At 39.0% G+C, this 20,089-nt stretch overlaps 2 protein-coding genes across 8 annotated transcripts in view; one reads left to right on the top strand and one right to left on the bottom strand.

Annotated features, from left to right (window-relative positions):
- Positions 1–15,413, bottom strand: part of ELP3 (elongator acetyltransferase complex subunit 3) — an 88,853-nt gene extending 73,440 nt beyond the window's left edge. Inside the window, exons 1-6 of one of the 4 annotated variants that reach the window (XM_081268924.1) lie at positions 15,298–15,413; positions 12,226–12,325; positions 9,286–9,424; positions 1,914–1,984; positions 1,140–1,203; positions 43–111 (exon numbers count right to left, since the gene is read on the bottom strand). In XM_081268924.1, the coding sequence (XP_081125050.1) occupies positions 43–111; positions 1,140–1,203; positions 1,914–1,984; positions 9,286–9,424; positions 12,226–12,325; positions 15,298–15,316 (462 nt within the window). In that variant the 5' untranslated portion in view covers positions 15,317–15,413. The other 3 variants (XM_081268923.1, XM_081268922.1, XM_081268925.1) reach the window with 3 other exon arrangements.
- A 1,666-nt stretch (positions 15,414–17,079) lies between these two features.
- Positions 17,080–20,089, top strand: part of NUGGC (nuclear GTPase, germinal center associated) — a 46,363-nt gene continuing 43,353 nt past the window's right edge. For 2 of the 4 annotated variants that reach the window (XR_014019193.1, XR_014019194.1), the window contains exon 1: positions 17,082–17,633. The gene's annotated coding sequence lies outside the window, so the exon portion shown is untranslated. Of the gene's footprint in view, positions 17,634–20,089 lie in introns of all 4 variants that reach the window. The other 2 variants (XM_081269873.1, XM_081269874.1) reach the window with 2 other exon arrangements.

Below are 20,089 nucleotides of genomic sequence, written 5' to 3'. Positions count from 1 at the left end.
GGACAAAAATCTAATTTAAAAGAATGCTTTTTAAAAATTTACCTGTTCTATCCGGTGTCTTGTCTGTAGATAAGGGTCATATCTAGCACGGATAGCTCGCATAGAGGTTGGCTAAGACGAAAAACGAAAAACATTCAATTATATCCACATCAAATTAAAAAACAAAAAGTAGTTCTGAAGGGTTGTATTAAAATTAAAATTCTCTATGGTTTGTATCTCATTTTTGCCTTCTTAGTCTTGTTAGGGTTCCAAATAATAACCTGAGAAGGATCTTGCTAGCCTTGTCCCCACCCAGTCTCCGGGACCTCAAAGGCAGGATGTCTCCTTGGATAACACTTGCCTTTTGTGGAAAGGCTTATGGAATCCCCAGGGTTATCAAAGGCTATACATTTATACAGATGTGTAACATACTCAAAATTTAAGTGGCAAAATAATTTTTGAACAAAGTTCTTAAATATACATGGTTTTCAATGCCTCTACAAATAACCTTGATGCTACCTGCTCACAATGGAATACTCTAGAGCCATCAAACTATGTAAAAGGTTCTGAGACATGTTCTGAAATGAAAAGGGCAGGGTTCAGAACTATGTTTTGATATGCTCCTTTATATAAAGAAGTAGGGTAAAAACATTCATATTCGCAAACCCATAAGATGTTTTTGCAGGATGTAGAGGAAACAGGTACCTCTGACCGATTGTTGTGGGGAAGAGCAGTAAAGGATGGTTAGAAGAGAGGAATGAGGGGACTTTGCACTGAATGACAGACTTGGTATTTTTAAAAATTTGAATCATGGCTGGGTGTAGTGGCACATACTGTAATAACAATGATTAGGGAGGCTAAGGCAAGAGGATTTCCAGTTTGAAGCCTGCCTCAGCAATTTAGCAATACCTTGTCTCAAAATAAAAAATAAAAAAGGCCTGGAGATATAGCTTGGTGGCAAAGTGGCCCAGAGTTCAATCCCCACCACCACAACAAAAAATTGAACCATGGAAAATACCTTGTCTGAATGAACAGCTTTTAGAATTAGGGGGAAAAAAAATTAATTTAAAAAATATTTAAATAAAGTGAGTACTTATAAGACCATGCTATTGGTGAAAAATAATGTAACACTTGATCAGGAGAACCTCAAATTACTTTACCTCATATCCAGTGTAAGACTGCGTTGAATACTCAAAATCTGAATCAGGTCCACCAGGACAGTATCTGCCAATACCATGAAAGGACATGGAGGTGAGACACAAAACTATTTCAATAGTCCAGTTCAAGTACCTACAGTATCCATAAAATCCTGGCATGAAACAAGTTTCATTTTCAATCCTAATGGAACAGTCTTTGCAGTTTTCTACTGATAAGTGAGATTACTAGGTAAAGGAGCACTATTACATTAATCTACAAAATACCATAGTCACTATTATTTTAGAGGTTTATTTAACTTTTAGGGGAACATAACAAATTTTTCCATGTTGGACCAACCTGGTGCTTTCTTGGCAATCATGCCCAAGAAAAATCTCCCTCCTATCTTCACACCTGGAGTCACACATACATGCTGTTCATTCTTACAAATATCTAAGTATTTATATGATAAATTTTTATTTTGATAATTTTCTGATCAGAATTCATTTTAAATTTCTGCAATTCATATTTCCATGGTTTGCTTAATCATTTATGAGAGGGTCTACTGTTCTGAGTTTCATAACCTATGTATTTGTTTCTGTAGATTGTAAAAAATTAAAATCTTTATATATTCCACTTTTAAAGTACTGAAATATCCTATTAACAGTTGCTGCTTCAGAGAACCTATAAATCTATTAAATAAACATTTCAAATATTACCAGCATATACTAATCAAGGGTTTTGGGAATTTACTAGTTCAATTAAAAAATACCCATGCAACTTTTTAAAATTCTACTTACACACATATATTTCCTGTAAAACTGATGTGTGGACATCTGTGGGGTTTACACATCACAGCCACAACTGCAATCTATAAAAGGAAGAGTAATACAAACTATTAAGGAAAAATTAACAAAAAATGCTGGAGAGTGGTCATCCCTCAGAAGAAACAAGAGGCTTGTCATCAAAGTAGTGCGCAAAGAGCCTCAGTGGTATTAGTAATGCTGTACTCTTAAGGAGGTCTAAGGGTGATCTCTCATTTCAATATCAATAACTTTTAAAATGAATGTATGAATTGTATACGAGTTTTATACTACATTTCAAAGTAGCCACAGTGATTCTGATTCTCTCTCTGATTTACTGTTATACTAAAATAACCTACAAGAAAATAATCACTTTATGCAATGTTCTAAAATTATAAAAAACTTAACTTTTATAATCCCAATTCCTCATGGACACACTAGATCTCAGTATTCACAGCAGAGACTATGAAGATAGGGTCTTACTATCATAGACTGTGTACAAAATATTCTGAGGGTCTGACTGAGCCAGTTTGTGTAAGGAAAGTATCAGCCTAAGAAAGGAGCAGGTGGCAGAGATGCAGGACAAGAGGTGAGGTAAGGATATTCATTGAAGCTGATGCAAGCCAGGTATCTTACTGGCAGAAAGGGAGGGAAGCAGAGTGAACCCTGCAGCAGGATGAAATTAAAGGAATTTTTCTGAACTCAGCATTTTCAATATATACAGATTAAGACACCAATAAACATAGATGGAAATAAGTTATGTACAACAGTGCGCATGTATGTATGTAGATTCGCAGTTAACACCTCTGTGATATTTCTGCCAAAGATGAATGAATACCTGAGTCTAATTATGAAGAAATATTTGATTAATTCAAATTGAGGGACATGATAAAAGATAGCCCAAAATTTTCAGAAGGGTTAAGGTAAAGAAGTCAAGGAAAGACAGAGGAAGTGTCCAGATTCAAGAGACACGACAACTAAATGCCAGCTGGGTCCTGCCAGACATTATTGAAACAGCTGGTGAAACCTGAATGAGGTCTGACTGCAGGGTTTTGATGGCTACATTATGGTGATATGAGAAAACATTCTTGTTTGCAGAAAATATACACTGAAGTATCAGTTTTGTAATTTACTCTCAAATGGTTCAGGGGGGGAAAGTTCCGTGTATTGTACTTTTCAATTTTTTGTAAGTTTGTGATTATTTCTTACAATAAAACTTATTATAATTTAAATCACTAAATACTGATGTAAGGAAATCCTCAATAAGTAATTCTGCAAGAAACTCTTAAAAATTGGGAACCAAAACCTTGGAATTTACTTTTTGTTGCTGTCATAGGGACTTTATTTAAATAGATACTGGCAACATTTTAGCTCACTGCAAAGGCAATAGGAAGTGGTTACATAATTACAATGGTAAATACAGTATCTACTACTGTTAATTGTTGCAGTTATAAATTAATACTATACCTTTGTTTACATTTCTCTTGATTGCAAATGATGCTATAAAAACTTGGGATTTTCATGCAAATTTTTTAATTTAAAATGAGACAACCATATACCTCATTGGTGAAGTCAATAATCCAATAATCTTTTATTGAGGGGCTCCCTTATGGGCCAGTTCCAGATTACACAGAGCTCTGTGGACCCAAAGACTATAGAAGTGATAATGCACTGCCTGGGCCTTCTGAAATCATACTACTCAGCAGGGGAGAAAGACACAGATAGGCCATTTCAAAACAACAGGGTAAGAAGCTTGTAGAAAATGAGGACCATGCCCAAGGTCAACAGGGTCAGGCAGCCTTTCTGAGATGGAACATTCATGCTGAGTAAGTTAAGCTGAGCCAAGAGGGTAAGGAAAGGGGGGCCAGGAAAGCAAGTCAGTGTTTCTCAAGTATTTTTAAAGTAATCACACTCTCCTTCAAGTAACATTTTACTTCGAATTCAATACACAAAAGAAATAAGAGCAACTGGACTGGGTGAGGGAGAGATGAGACCTGCTCCCACAGCTCCCCCGTCATTTCCCATCGTACTTCCTAAAACACTTCAAAGAAACCCTGTAGTTTCACAGAAAAGCAATGACTTTGGAGTCGACGAGAAAGATCTAGGTTTAAATATTTTTTCTGCCTTTGCTATGTATTTTCCCATTTTGTAAAATGAAGACAGTACTATCTAACCCTTAAGACTGCTATGAGGGGGCTGGGGATGTGGCTCAAGCGGTAGCGCGCTCGCCTGGCATGCGTGCGGCCCGGGTTCGAGCCTCAGCACCACATACAAACAACGATGTTGTGTCCGCCGATAACTAAAAAATAAATATTGAAAAATTCTCTCTCTCTCTCTCTCCCTCTATCACTCTCTCTTTAAAAAAAAAAAAAAAAAAGACTGCTATGAGGATCAAATTAGAAAACATACATAAAGTACCTGGCACAGTGGCTGATACATAAAGTAGCTATTGTTTTATTACTACTAATATTGATACTATTAAGAATAACAACAATCAGAGTGTTACACACAGAAGAAGCAAACACTCAAAAAATACAAACTCCAACTGGATCATACACTGAATTATAAAATACAAATCTATAAAACTTTCAGAAGGTAGAAAGATCTAGGTGACCTTGGGTCTCATAAAAATAATACCCAAAATGTAATCCATTAAAGAAAATAAACTGGGAAGCTGCATTTCATTAAAACTTAAAAGTTGTGTTCTAAGAAAGACACTGTTAAGATAATAAAAGGTCAAGCGTCAGAATGGAATATTCGCACAATACACACACACAAAGAATTCTTAAAACTTAATAAGAAAACAACACCCAATTAGAAATAGTACAAAAGATTTGAGCAGACACCTCCCCAAAGAAGATCTATAGATGGTAAATAAATCCATGTGAAAATGCTCAAAATCCTATGTCATTAGGGAACTTTAAATTAAAACAATTAAGAGATATCACTACATAACTATCATTACGACTAAAATCCAAAATAATGATAACACTAAATGGTAAAAAGGCTACTGAACAACAACAATGCTCATTTGTTGCTGGTGGGAATACAGAATCAAACAGCTTCTCTGGAAAAATAATTTGGCAGTTTCTTACAAAGCTAAACATACTTATACAACTCAACAATCACACTCCCTGATATTTACTCAAATGAACTGAAATGTACATGTATACAAAAATCTTGAGTGTTTACAGCAGCTATGTTCATAACTGCCAAGAACTAAAAGCAAACAAGATACCCTTCAATAGGTAAATGGACAAAGGGTACATCCACATGATGGAACATCATTCAGCAACAAAAAGCAATGCGCTACCAAGCCATGAAGACAAGGAGAAAACTTTTTTTTTAATTCTAATTTGTTATATGAGACAACAGAATGCATTACAATTCATATTTTACACATAGAGCCCAATTTTTCCTATCTCTGGTTGTACACAAAAATAGAATCACACCATGATGTCTTCATACATGTACTTAGGGTAATGATGTCCATCACATTCCGCCGTCATTCCTACCCCCAGCCCCCCCACTCCCTCCCTCCCCTTTGCCCTATCTAGAGTTCATCTATTCCTCCTACACTCCCCTCCCCCAACTCCATTATGAATCAGCATCCCTATATCAGAGAAAACATTCAGCATTTGATTTTTTGGGATTGGCTTACTTTACTTAGCATTATATTCTCCAACTCCATCCATTTACCTGCAAATGCCATGATTTTATTCTCTTTTAATGCTGAGTAATATTCCATTGTGTATATATACCACATTTTCTTTATCCATTCATCTACTAAAGGGCATCTAGATTGCTTTCACAGTTTAGTTATTGTGAACTGTGCTGCTATAAACATTGATGTGGCTGTTGTCCCTGCAGTATGCTGTTTTTAAGTCCTTGGGTATAGACTGAGGAGTGGGATAGCTGTGTCAAATGGTAGCTCCATTCCCAGTTTTCCAAGAAATCTCCATACTGCTTTCCATATTGGCTGCAGCAATTTGCAGTCCCGCCAGCAATGTATGAGTGTGCCTTTTTCCCCACTTCCTCACCAACAATTATTGTTGTTTGTATTCTTAATAGCTGCCATTCTAACAGGATTGAGATGAAATCTTAGTTTCGATTTGCATTTCTGAAATTGCTAGAGATGTTGAACATTTTTTCATATATTTGTTGACTGATTATATATAATCTTCTTGAAGTGTCTGTTCAGTTCCTTGGCCCATTCATTGATTGGGTTATTTGTTTTTTTGGTGTTAAGGTTTTTGAGTGCTTTATATATCCTAGAGATTAGTGTTCTATCTGATATGCTTGTGGTAAAGATTTGCTCCCATTCTGTAGGCTCTCTATTCACCTCACTGAATAGAGATTGTTCGATTGTTTCTTTTGCTGAGAAGCAACTTTTTAGTTTGAATCCATCCCATTCATTGGTTTCTGGTTTTAATTCTTGCGCTATAGGAGTCTTATTAAGAAAGTTGGAGCCTAATCCGACATGATGGAGATTTGGGCCTATTTTTTCTTCCATTAGGCACAAGGTCTCTGGTTTAATTCCTAGGTCCTTGATCCACTTTGATTTGAGTTTTGTGCATGGTGAGAGATAGAGGTTTAATTTCATTTTGTTACATGTGGATTTCCAGTTTTCCCAGCACCATTTGTTGAAGAGACTATATTTTCTCTTATATACGTTTCTGGCACCTTTGACTAATACAAGATAACTGTAGTTATGTGGGTTTGTCTCTGTGTCCCCTATTCTGTACCACTGGTCTACAATCTATTTTGGTGCCAATACCATGCAGTTTTGTTACTATTGCTCTGTAGTGTAGTTTAAGTCTGGTATAGTGATGCCACAGGCTTCACTCTTTTTGCTAAGGATTGCTTTAGCTATTCTGGGTCTCTTATTTTTCCAGATGAATTTCATAACTGCTTTTTCTATTCCTATGAAGAATGTCATTGGTATTTTGATTGGAACTGCACTGAATCTGTATAGTGCTTTTGGTTATATGGTCATTTTGACAATATTAATTCTGCTTATCCAAGAACAAGACAGATCTTTCCATCTTCTAAGGTCTTCTTTCATTTCTTTCTTTAGTGTTCCGTAGTTTTTGTTGTAGAGGTCTTTTACCTCTTTTGTTAAGTTGATTCCCAAGTATTTTATTTTTTTGAGGTTATTGTAAATGGGCAGTTTTCCTCGTTTCCCTTTCAGAGGGTTTGTCACTGATATACAGAAATGCCTTTGATTTATGGGTGTTGATTTTTATATGCCGCTACTTTGCTGAATTCATTTATTAGTTCTAGAAGTTTTCTGGTGGAATTTTTTTGGGGTCTTCTAGGTATAGAATCATATCATTGGTAAATGGTGCTAATTTGAGTTCTTCTTTTCACTAGGAGGAAACTTAAAAGCACATTGCTAAGTCAAAATAGCCAATCTGAAAAGGCTCTACACTGTATTGTATGACTCCAATTATATGACATTTTGGAAAAAGCAAAACTATGGAAGAACTAAATAGATCAGTAATTATCAGATTAGATTTGGATCATCAGGAGGGAGGAATGAAAAGAGTTTAAGGGCAGTGAAACTAGTTCATACAGCACTGTATGGCTACATGACATTATGCACTTGGTAAAACCCATCCAATGAAACAGAGAATAAACACTAATGCAAACAATAGGTTTTAATTAATAATAACCTAGCAAAATTGATTCATCAATTGTAACAAATGTATCAAACCAACACAGGGAAACCAGGGTGGGGAGGGAATGGTGGCACATAAGGATAACTGTGTGCTTCTGGTATTTTTTTGATCAATTACTCCAGTGATGTCAAAGATGGATTTGATGCACATAAGACAAAGTAGAACAGTTGGGAAATGACTGTAATAATCTAAAAAAGAAATAATAACGGCCAAAACATTTCTACCAGTGCTGGGAGGAACAGATGATGCATTTCACATTTTTTGGAAACTGAGTAGCAAAGACCAATGGGCAAGTCCAAGGTTAGTTTTGGCTAAACTGTACTTGAGGCAATGGACAAATATCTATCAGGTAAGGCATGGTCTGAGGTTGGGGAAAGTTTGCAGCAGAGGGTCAGCACACAGCTATACTTAAAACATCAAATGAGCCAGACATGGTGGCACATGCCTGTAATCTCACAACAGGGGAGGCTTAGGCAGGAGGATTCCAAATTCAAGGTCAGTCTGAGCAACTCAGTGAGATCCTGTCTCATAATAAAAAATATAAAGGTCTAAGGATATAACTTAGTGGTAAAGCCCTTGCCTAGCATGTTGAGACCCTAGGTTTAATCCCTGTACAAAAAAAGGAGAAATAAACAACTGAATCAGATTACCAAGGAAAGCATATACAGTCCTAAATACAATGCACCCAGGACTACAAGCAAAAACAAGAGTAGCCCTCCAAGAAAGGGACAGAAATGATCAGACAGAAAGAGAATTAGGCAGGCTGTCACCATGGAAGCCAGCTGGACAGGTTGTATTGAAAAGTTACTAAACCTTTGTCTTCCATAGTAGTAAGCTCATATGTAATGCTCAGACCTAAAATTCAAGCCATGTCTATAAAGAAAGTAAAGAAGTAAATGCTAAAACAATCTCTAAAATTTCTACACTTCACATAGAACTCAGACCAAAGTCTCCAAACAAGTCGTTCTGTTTCCAAACTACCCTGTATGCTGAAATCTACTGTTTATCATTCCTCTTCTCAGAATCCTTTTAAATTTCTGATTATCTAGCTTCTTTGCCAGATATTTAAGATCTTTCACAGCTGAACCCAAATTCATGTCCTGCTGCTTTTCCAAAAGAACCCTTGGCTCCCATTAGTCTGGTGTACTCAGTGTCCCTGCACATACCAGGCCCTCTGCATTACCCAACTGCACATTGGTTCCCGGTACCTTTGCTCTCCTTACCATTGGAGCCTGCTCTTGCCCACTTACCTGAGGATCACTTACAGGTCAAGCAAGCACCATGCTTTTTAGTAAGCCTCCCTTTAGTTCCATTTGCAGCACAGACACCATTCTCCTCTTGATTCCCACAGTGCTCTCTATTGTGTTATCATTTCACAGTTACTGTATACAAAACTACTATGCCCCAGTAACTTCCTTTTAAAAGTACTTTTATAAGTATCAATTATATTGAAAGCTATCAGTTTTAGCGGGCCGACATTTATCACAGTGATTATCACCAAGTCTCAATCTTTATTTTTAAAGACATCAAAACATCATCTATTCATTTAAACACAACTAACTGGTTTCCTCTCTCTGCTCCTAGTGTTCTGCATGTCTCCACTCTAGCACATAACAGACTTTCTGAGTCTGAATCACCCACCGCCATCCAACTTCCTGTATCAATATTTAATGAGTTGAATCACTCACCCCACTGGCAGTCCTGATGGGTTTTGCCTTTAACTTGGGGACCAAGACCTTCCGATACTGAGGAGGGACTGCAGCGATGATGTCCACTAGGCGGGGCTGAGCTGAAAGGCCATATTTGGCAGCTGTTTTGGTTTTCACCCTGAAATTTCAGTAAAGCATCTAGCGTTATCAAGATCATGATATTTCAAGCACAAGCTACCGAAAGGATAACGTTTAAGTAACATCATTAACTCCTGTTACTTGCCTACCCTTCACCATGTGACCACAGAGGCTTTAAGATCTGTGAATATCAGGGAAACAAAAGAACAAAATTCATGAGTAAGCGACTTCTTCTTACCCTCAAACACCAGAAAGAAAACCAGAAGACTATGGTGGAGAGGCCCAAGATGAGGCACAATGCAGGTCTACTTCCAAACACTGCTCCGGCTTCTATTCTAGCAGGTACTCTAACTACCTTTTCTCAACCTCAGCACATGGACCTTTGGGACTAGACGCTCTTCGGGTGGGAGTCTGCCTAGTGCACTGTATGATGTTCAGCAACTTCTTTGACCTCTACTCACTAGCCTCCCTCTTGGTATGTCTCTAGACATTGCCAAATGTTTCTGGTTGAGAACAACTTTCTTAGACAAAATATTATATACTCATAAAATAGAGCATAAAACATAAATATACTTTATTAAATAATTATAAAGTAATCACTTCTGCAGGCTGTTCCCTGATTGTAACCCTAACCCTAGCTCCCAGATGTAACCTTCATCATAAATAATGATTCCTTTGCTTTTCTCTAAAATTTTACCAGGTTTTCTTTTAATTGTGACTGCTAAGAAACCCTGACAGTCATCCTATCTTCCAATTTTAATCCATTTAGAGACATCTGTGGGGTGCTCACATCATTTTCAACTAATGTTAACCAAGTATGCAAAGTATGCACAGAGACTACCTAAGTGCCTGGTACATCAGAAGGTGCAAGGCACAAGGCACGGTCCTTTCAAGTACACTGTGATAAAATACATTTACCTACCCCACATCAAGCACCAGTAAATGCTTCTAGATTCAGACAGGATTTAATGTGTGCTGGAGAGATGGTCATGGAAAATGAACCCAAAAAAAGAGTGGGCTGAAGATATGCAGTGCAGACAGAGATGAAGCTGAGAGCAGACAGGCCACCTGTGTGAAGGTATAAACACAGGATGCATGTAATTTGAGAACTATGGGTAGACCAACTCAGTAGAAAGATGGAAACTTTCCCTGTAAAGGTACAGAAGTTTAAAAAGTTGGAAAAACAGGTTAAAGCCAGGCTGAAAGTCCATAGATAACAGGCTAAGGACATCTGAGTAAAGGACAGTTTTAAGGAAAATGGCAAATTTAACTTTAGAATTGCTCGATTAAGTGAAGGACAAAAAAAATAGCTTTCAATATAATTGATACTTATAAAAGTACTTTTAAAAGGAAGTTACTGGGGCATAGTAGTTTTGTATACAGTAACTGTGAAATGATAACACAATAGAGAGCAATGTGGGAATCGAGAGGAGAATGGTGTTCGTGCTGCAAATGGAACTAAAGGGAAGCTTACTAGAAAGCATGGTGCTTGCTTGACAAAAATAGAATGTTCACTAGAAATTAACAATTATATAATTAGGAGCATAACCAACTAAAAGAGAAGTAAAACTACTAAAGTTATGAAAGGAAAATGAGTATAATATAATGAGTTCATACTCAAAAGGGGATAATCATTTACGTATTTATTTAGCAAATGTTTACTGAACATGATGTTTCAGGGAAGGGGCCAAGTATTATAGAAGCTTAAGTAAGAAGAGAATAGGATATAAGAACAGGTCATGTGTGTGGTGATTAGGTGACCTGAGTTGGGGTAGAACTCTTTCTTTAGGGCTGATCTACACAGCGAATATACAGTTTAAAAAAATGCAGAGATGAAAGACCATTCTCATTTGAGGGTATGGCAAGACCAACATGAATGTGATTATGGAAAGGAAGTGGCTGCATGTGTCAATGAGGATCTAAAGAGGAGGCGGCTGGATTACATCAAGGGCCCAAAGGAAGTATTGTCCCCAAAGAACAGCTGCTTTCTCTGAGGCAGTAGGAAAGAGAAGTAGGATATAAAATGATGTAGCCCAGAAGATAAGAGCATGGACTCTGGAGACAGATGACCTAATTCCAAATCCCAGCTCTGCCAATTATTAGTTATTTACCTCTGGACAAATTATTTAACTTCTCTATGTCTCAGCTTACCCATCTGTCAAATAAGGATGACACCAGTACTCGGCCAATATTTTTGAATAGGAACCGGTTTTGAGAGGATTAACTGAGCTATTACATACAATGCACTAATAACAGTACCTGAAATATAGAAAATGCCCAATGAACATTAGAAACTATGAGTATTATTATACTACGAGACAATTTTGCCACAAACAAGTGACAGAGCAAAGTAGAAAGCTATAGCTCTCAACTAAAATATGAAATAGGAAACAAGTAGTATTAGCTGAGCTCAGTGGCACATTCCTGTAATCTCAGCAACTGGGGAGGCTGAGGCAGAAGGACTGCAAGTTCAAGGCCAGCCTCAGCAACTTAATGAGCCCTACACAATTAAGCAAGACCCTTAGCCAAACAAAACAAAAAAAGAGGGAGAAAAAAAAGAACTGGAGAGGCTGGGGTTGTGGCTTAGCAGTAGAACACTCACCTAGCATGTGCAGGGCTCTGGGTTCAATCCTCAGTACCAAATAAAAATAAAATAAAGGCATTATGTCCAACTACAACTAAAAAACAGAATATTAAAAAAAGAAAAAAAAGGACTGGAGATTTAGCTCAGTAGTAAAGCACTCCTGGGTTCAATTGCCAGTACCAAACAAACAAAAAACAAGTAGTATTATAATTCTTTCAAAATGTGAACTACTACTTATGAACACTTTTTACACTTACTTATTAAGATCAATGTCTTTCCCCTGTTCATGGGCTTCGATCAGTTGTTTAATAACATCTCCTATAGTCAGCATCATAAGCTCAGCAGGGCTGAGATCTCCTGAAAAGATAAGATTCAATAGTAGTTTAAAAAATACATTATTTAGTAAAGATTTTAAAATCTTATTTAGTAGTTTTTCTTCAAAATCAATCCAACTAGGAGAGAGTAGCTCAAGTTTAGAAGACACTAAATATCTGTTGTTTACAATGTGATCATATCTTTTGTATCTTTATTTTGAAACAAACCTGGCTTTACCTACACACGGGAAAAGGTCCCATTAGAAGCATATAACATTATGAGAATATTACAGTTAGATACAGGAAAAAATAAGCTAGAAAAAAGGCCCCAACCCCCTACTTGTACAGTAACTAAATATCTTGTTTTTAGCTCCAGATTAGTAATTACTAATTTTGCATACTTTACAGTTCATAGAGAACATTTAGATGCATTAATCCAACTGATACCTAGAACAGAGTGTGGCAGACAGAACAATTGCCCATAAAGATATCACAAAGGATGAAGCTGAAACTCAAATCTATCTTCTATTTGTAGTAGCAGCATTGCAAAGCAGGGCTGTAGGTTTTACACCATTAAGGATCTTAACATGTTTCTAAGATCCAGTCTGCCCTCCATCATTACCCTTTCCTGCCAACTTGGGTTCCCCTTGTCATCCAAAGACACAGCAGAAGCTATCATGTTCTTATATGACCCCATCCACAATCCCAGTTTACTGGTTCAAGGCCAATCTGAGTTCTTTTCCTCAAGGAAAAAGATGCCACTCTTTTTCAGCTTGGGGCTGTCAGCCAGCATGCTTCTGCCTGCACAGAAAGCTGGTATGCAGTGATAATGAAGTCATCACAGAAGGATGGATGAGAAAGCCCTGAAACCCTTTCATTTACTTTGATTCCACTTGAAACACTGGAACATAAGTACTGTTGTCCCCTTTTACAGATAAAATCAGCAAAGGTAAGTTACAACATCTTTGTAAATGCACAAATCCAGTCTTTTCACTATCATTTCCATGGTTCCCCCCCTTCCCCGCCACACTGCGCTACACACCTCTATTTAAGGAGACAAAACTAACACACAAAAACAACTTGGGAGAAAAAGTCTGCCTACAGTCAGGGGCTAAATGCTTTCCAACTCACATAGTTCAGCACTTCAGAGTTTTACAAAGGTGCTTAAGGGGCCATGTAACAGGAAGGGCTGGTGGTGGTGGCAGAGGAAGAAGTGAAGGGAAGGGAAGGGTCTCTCTCCATTACACCACAGCAGCTCTATTTTCATCTCCTTATATACTGAGGTTCTGCAGAAAACTTTATTTGGAGGGTAAAAGGAGGCTGGGCTGATAAAAAATACATGAAGATCTGAAAACCACTTGAATTAAATAGAACAGTAAATTAGAAAAAGCTTCATAGAAGAAATGGCACGGGCTCTTTTTTCTGAACATGGACAGGATCTGGACACAGAAAGCAATCTAGAAGGACTAATGTCATGCATAAGAGTAACCTATTTGTGTGTGAAGGAGCACTGCCGAACTAGGGACAGGGCTCAGGGTTCAGCAAAGGTCAGATAGCTGAGAGTACAATGGCACAAGACAAAGGCATTTAAACAGAATGCAACACACAACAGAGAGTTTCATATTCTCAACTTTGGAAACAAAAAGGTGAAAGTAGTGTTTTTAAAAAATGAGAATGTCATACAACGAATGATTTCAAAGGGGAAAAGCATAAATATAAACTGGACACTAAGCAAAAGGCTCTTGAAAGGCAATAGTTAAAAGTCCACAAGATCTGAAATTAAAAACAAACAAACAAAAACCTTTAACAAGGCAGATTCCAATCCCAACCTTTGTTGACTATGTGATAAAGGGAGGATCAAAGCCTTCTGAGTATCTATGTCCTTGTCTGTAAAATTGGTATAGTATGCACAAATCTCACAAGATCACATATATGTGATAACATATATGAAAGCCAAAGTATTTTTCAAATATTAGTTATTGGTGAAAGCAGATTAAGATGACAGTGACCAAAATGAGAAAGGGTAAACTATTTCAAGTGTGACTTCTAAGTAACAGGTATCAGGGTTTGATGTCAGATCAAGCTAAAATAATTAAGTTGTCTGGCCTGGCTGACTGAGAGGAGCAAGTTAGAGATAAGGACAAATTTAATTTGGGGCATGTCGAGTTTGATGTGACAAGATAATAGACAACACTCAGGAGACTGGGAGCTGCTGCTTGGGAAGATAAATAGTAATTAATGCCAAGAGGCATAGTGATTAAGGACACACATTTACTTTTCATTTATGTTTTTGGAGTCACAGACACAGCCTGACCAACCAGCTCCCTATCTCCTATGTATAATTTGGGGTTGGGAAAGTTACTTAACTGCATCTCTTTATGCGTAAAATGGAGATGACAGTGACTTCGGAATGACTAGTAAAGACTCAATAAAAGTAGTTCTTATTCTGATAACCATTAGCATTATTAGACCAGTGAGCACATGGCGAGAAGAACAGAACCTGGGAGGACGTCTAAAATTTCACTCCTTTCCGTTGAGAAACTAAAGAAAAATGCTCCGAGCTAGCTCAGGAAATAGAAATGGGAGTCTACGCATGCACAACTGTTCCACAGACTTCAAGGATAACCCATGGCTTTTCATATTTAAGGCTTAAAAAGAAAATCTCAGACACGTCAAATGCCTCGTAAAATAAACCTTAACGTGAGAGTCCGAGAAGGCGTTAAATGCACTGACCACGTTAACTCCTTGAAGAGCACACTTTGCTATAAAGCTCACCCTGCGACTTCTGCAAAAGACACCAAGAGCCTGCCCGAGAGGCAGACGGAGAGTCAGCGTAGGCTGGTTTAAACAGCATCCCGAGGAAACGAGAAGGCGGGGGCTGGAATCCACCCACCACCGACCCGGGCGGCGAGGAGACAGGGTCGGGCAGCAGATTTCCCGCGGGGGAAAGCTGGGGTTTGCACCTGACCGCCGGGGCGACCACCCCCCCTTCCCGCTCGCCCTCCCGGTTTGCACCTTTCCGCTTCTGCCTCATTTCTGCGCCGTCGGAGCTGATGCCACCACCACACTGGAGCTCAGCCCACGGAGTAAGTTAACAGCCACAAAGCAACCCCGCCAGTCGTAAAAGGACAGCTACCACACCGTAAAGCTCTTCCCAGAAGTCTGCGCGCACACAGCGGCGCTCTGTCCCCAGGGCGGGGCGGGAAGAAGGGGCGGAGCTATAGGGGAGGGCGCTAGGGGCGGGGCTCTGGAGGGGCGGGGCTCGACCGCGGCCCCCCAGGGTCTGTGGGCCCAGGCCTGAACTGAGTGGCAGCTTGGGAGCTGGAAAGACCTGCCTGGGCAGTGCAGCGATGAGGCAGAGCTTCTGCCCCAGGAAGCCTAAGTGAGGGCGGGTGGTCCCTGAATGGCGTGCGGGAGCTCATGTGGGAACGCGTGGGGAGACCGCAGGCCCATGTGGTGGAAGCCAGTTCAGAGCCTGGAAGACACCAGGCAGGAATCCAGTAATAACTGTCTGACCTGCAGGCTGTGAGGCCAGTGGGTCACTGTGGTCCCAGAAGAATGACACATACCCTTCCATTGGTAACCATCGTGAAAGCTGTGGCTGTCTCTCCAGAAAAACATACATTTTGCAGAGTTTGGAAGCAGGACTTGGGATAGTTTTTCCAAAATCTCATCCAAGATTTCCTTTGTCCGCGGACTACAGGTTAAAAACCCTTTCATTAATAGAGGCAGGGATATGACCCCACTAGGACACGACCTGTCCTGTCAATGGTATCCGTACTTTTTGTCATCTTAAGACCGATGAAAATATTTTCCAAGATACCAGGCATTTGGGTCTCCAATAGCAGGTTCCAAGGTCTATCATAAAGAATTCAGGCATCTTTAAAAACACTCAAAACAAAAAAAAATAAAAAAAAAAACCACTCAAAACTAGTTTAGTCATTTGGGAGCACTTCTGATTAGGAATAGCGATAACTGTTGAAGCAAAGAAATCGCCGGCAGAGGGAGAGCTGAGCGCGTGTGATATGAATGTCAGCCTGAAAGCGATTTAGCCCAGAGTGGTAAGAAGATCCCACACCAACGATGGCATTCATGTGGATTTTCTTTGTTTTGAACTTTATATTGGCCCTTCTATGATTTTCTTATGGAGGGGGTACATCATCTTGCCAAAAGTTCAAAGCAGTCTTTTAAGACTCACCTTCAGTAATCCCAGCAGCTCCGAAGGCTGAGACAGGAGGACAGAATTCAAAACCAGCTTCAGCAATTTAGCGAAGCACTTAGCAACTCAGGGAGACCCTGTCTCTAAATAAAATATTTTAAAAATGGCTGAGGGTATGGCTCAGTGGTTAAGCACCTCTGGGTTCAATCCTCAGTACCAAAAAAAAAAAAAAAAAAAAGACTCAACTTCAATTCTTTCCTCATTTTGATCCATTTACTTTCTACATCCCCACTTTGGACTAAGTACACACCTAGAGTCCCTGAGTCCCTGAGAGGTGTCCTTGTGAGGAGCCAGTCAGCTTTTGGAGGTAACACACAACCTGAAACTGAAGGCTAAAGTCTTTTCCCTGTAGTCAGAGTCATTGTTTGGTTCCCAGGCACAGCACAGTGGAATAGGTTTTCTTTTCCTCTCTTCTCTATTGGACAGTACTTTAAAAATATCTGTTCTTAAAAATATGGATTTAAAACTGAAGTTTCAGAAAGAGTTATTTAAAGTGGCTTGCCATTCATTTCTCTAATCAAACAATCAAGTGTTAAATTTTTTATGGATTTTATTTTGGGTAAACTTCAGGACTTTTTATCAAGAATTGGTTTATTTTTACTGTCGCATATTCTTCATCTCTCCCAGCCATGTCTCTTATTTTGGTGTCCAGAAACCAGCTCTTTATCTCTTTTGCAACTGGGACACTTTTCCATTCTGCTTAAGTGAGCCAAATCCACCTGAATAGCGTTCACCCTCCAAGAAAGAATATTGCAGAGTGGATACTGCAATCAGGAGAATGTCAGCCTGAAAGTGATTTTGATACTACTGAACAGGAGAAGGACTAAGATCTTCCTGTTTATAGGAAGAAGGCAGAGAAGGGTGCATGAGCCTTCACATACAATTTAAGTTTAAATGAAAGTAGAAAATAGCTTGTGTCCTGTGAGGGAGGAGACTGTGGTGAATAGCCTCCAGATGGCAAGTTAGTTTCACTTCTGCTGTGTAATGTGACTTTGTGACGGGCTGCAAGGTCCACGTACCCCTTATATAGCCGGTTCCAAATATCTGTACCAAGACAGAGAGCTGCCCTAATCTATTTTTGTGGACTTCTAGAACCAAAGCAGAATTTCTTTTTTCTATTCAGAAACATCTGGTAAGTTGTTTCTCTTATATAATTTACGCTGTATCTTGTTGATGTTTTTTTAAAAAGATTCTTTTCAGAGACTAGTTTTAGATTTACAAAAAAATTGAGAAAATAGAGTGTTTACATATAATCTACTCCTAATTTCCCTTATTATATCAGGAAAATATGGTACATTTGTTAGAAGTAATGAGCCAATATTGATGCATTATTGTTAACCAAAGTCCATTTTATTCATGTTTCTTTGTTTGTATGTAATGCTACTTTTCTACTCTAGGATTCCCCCTCCCAAGATTCCACATTGCATTTAGTTTTCATTTCTTCTTAGGCTTTGCTTGGCTGTAACATTCTCTCAGACTTTGCTTATTTTTTATGACCTTGACAATTTTGAGGAGAGCTGGTCAGGCACTGTGTAGGATTCTCCTCTGTGGGCATTTATCTGATCATTTTCTCATGATTACCCTGGAGTTATGATCTGGGGAGGAAGATCACGAGTTAGCAAGCTGTTTTGATCACATCAAATCAAGGGTGCTTACCATCACCGTGACCTATGACCATTAGTGTTGACCTTGATCACCTGACTGAATAGTGCTGGTCAAGTTTCTCCACTGTTGAGTTACTCTTTTACCCTATTTCTTTACTGTGATCTTTGGAAGGAAGTTCTATGCAAAGCATACACTTGAATAAAATGGACTTCGGTTAACAATAATGCATCAATATTGGCTTATTACTTATTACATTGATTTTCTTAAAGTAAATCAATTATTTCTTGGGGGAAAGATAAATGTACCTTTCTGTTTGCATATGTGAGTTTTAAGGCTAGGTAAAGGCCAATGGACTAGAAATGGGGAGAATCTGGTTTGAGTTAGAGTTTTGTTTAACAGTACGATCTTAGGTAAGTCATTAATCATTTCTTCCAAAAGAAAACAGCTAGTGTTGACATTGAGTGTATGAGTGTATGAGTTCCTGATGAGGAGGGAAATGTTATCTTATACCTCATTAGCTTTGACAAGCCTGGGAGAGCCATAAGATTAAAATTTATTTCCTTAGAAACTGCTAAAGCACGTTATGAAAATAACTGCTTATTTATTCACCAATTCCCATAAAAGAGAAGGCTGAGAAAAACCTGCCGTCCATCCACCCCACTGCCTCTCCTGCTTCTCTGACTGCTTCTGATGGCTACGCTGCTAATGGCCAACAAGTTACCTGATGTGTTGATGCCGAAACACACCCCTTTTCAAATAGGGGTGTGAAGGCTTTCATTTCATCTCTTGCTTTTGACCTAGCATGTTTAAATTGCTCTGTTGCGACGTCCCCAGTTTGGAAGAACAAGGTAATGTCCAAGAAGGTGGTTAGGAAATGTTGCTTATCCTCCCAGGGCTGCAGACACCCGAGCACATTGTTTACTGATCCCAAAGAAAGAATTTGGAGGACTCAACTGAGAGGTTTTGGACATTTTCTTATGTGCTTCTGGGTGGCAGCTGGCCGGGATACCAGGAGAGCACTCTGTGCCTACAAGCAGGGGCAACACCTAGGACAGACTGCTCGCCCACTGTGCAGTGGAGCCCTTCAGATTTTAAACTTTACAACCAGGTCACTCTGCAATGGTCCTCACCTCTGAGTTGGAGACAAGTGAAGTGGCCAGCTTCCTCTCTCCATTTCCTTCCTATCACATTCTTTAGCGTCCTTATTCGAGCTTTCCTAGGCACTGATTAGTGTTTACCCAACAGTTGCCCACACCAACCGTACTTAAACCCAGACCTGAAACTTAAAAATAAAGAAAATAAGTCCTTAATTTTATCAATGTTCCATCATTTTGTGACCAATCTCCTGTCCTCTATTTCATTCTTTAGCCTACCTCCTTGTTGGAGGGGGATGAAACTTAACCAAAGACCCTCCGAGGAACATGGTATACCCTCCTCCAAGTGACTGAGCAGTGGAGACAAGAAGGGGAGTCAGTTTACCAGTGAAAGTAGCGTTTGCCCCTGCCAAACTAAATAGACCTGCCCCCATGAATACTAGGTCTGATTTCTAGTTTCGCTGCCTTTACAGCATATTCTAGAAATAACACTTGTACGTATGTTTAAATGCCCACAGAGCATTGTTACGTTCATTTTCACAAGAAATTCCTGATAGGGCTGTTTTCACCATTCCTATTCCACAGGTGGAGAAACTGGGGCTCAGAAAAATCAGGCAGTTTGTTCAGTGTTATACTGAAATATGAAATCTAGATATCCTGACTCAAAATCCTGGGCAGTGTCCACTGTATCATTCAGACTGAGTTTGTGGGCTGCTCACCTTGCCCCTGCTGCTCTGCTATACCACCAGGACCACTACCACACAACTAATATTTGTTGAAAGAATGAACAAATGAATAAGATAAATATAACCACCACCATTATTTATCTTACCACCTAAGATATAGTTAAAAGATGACCTTTGTTCAACAAACACTTATCCAGTACTTA

Source organism: Spermophilus citellus (genome assembly GCF_964194105.1).
Source record: "Spermophilus citellus genome assembly, chromosome: 16".
In the NCBI taxonomy this organism is placed as follows: domain Eukaryota; kingdom Metazoa; phylum Chordata; class Mammalia; order Rodentia; family Sciuridae; genus Spermophilus; species Spermophilus citellus.
This window is presented reverse-complemented; position numbering and strand designations above follow the sequence as displayed.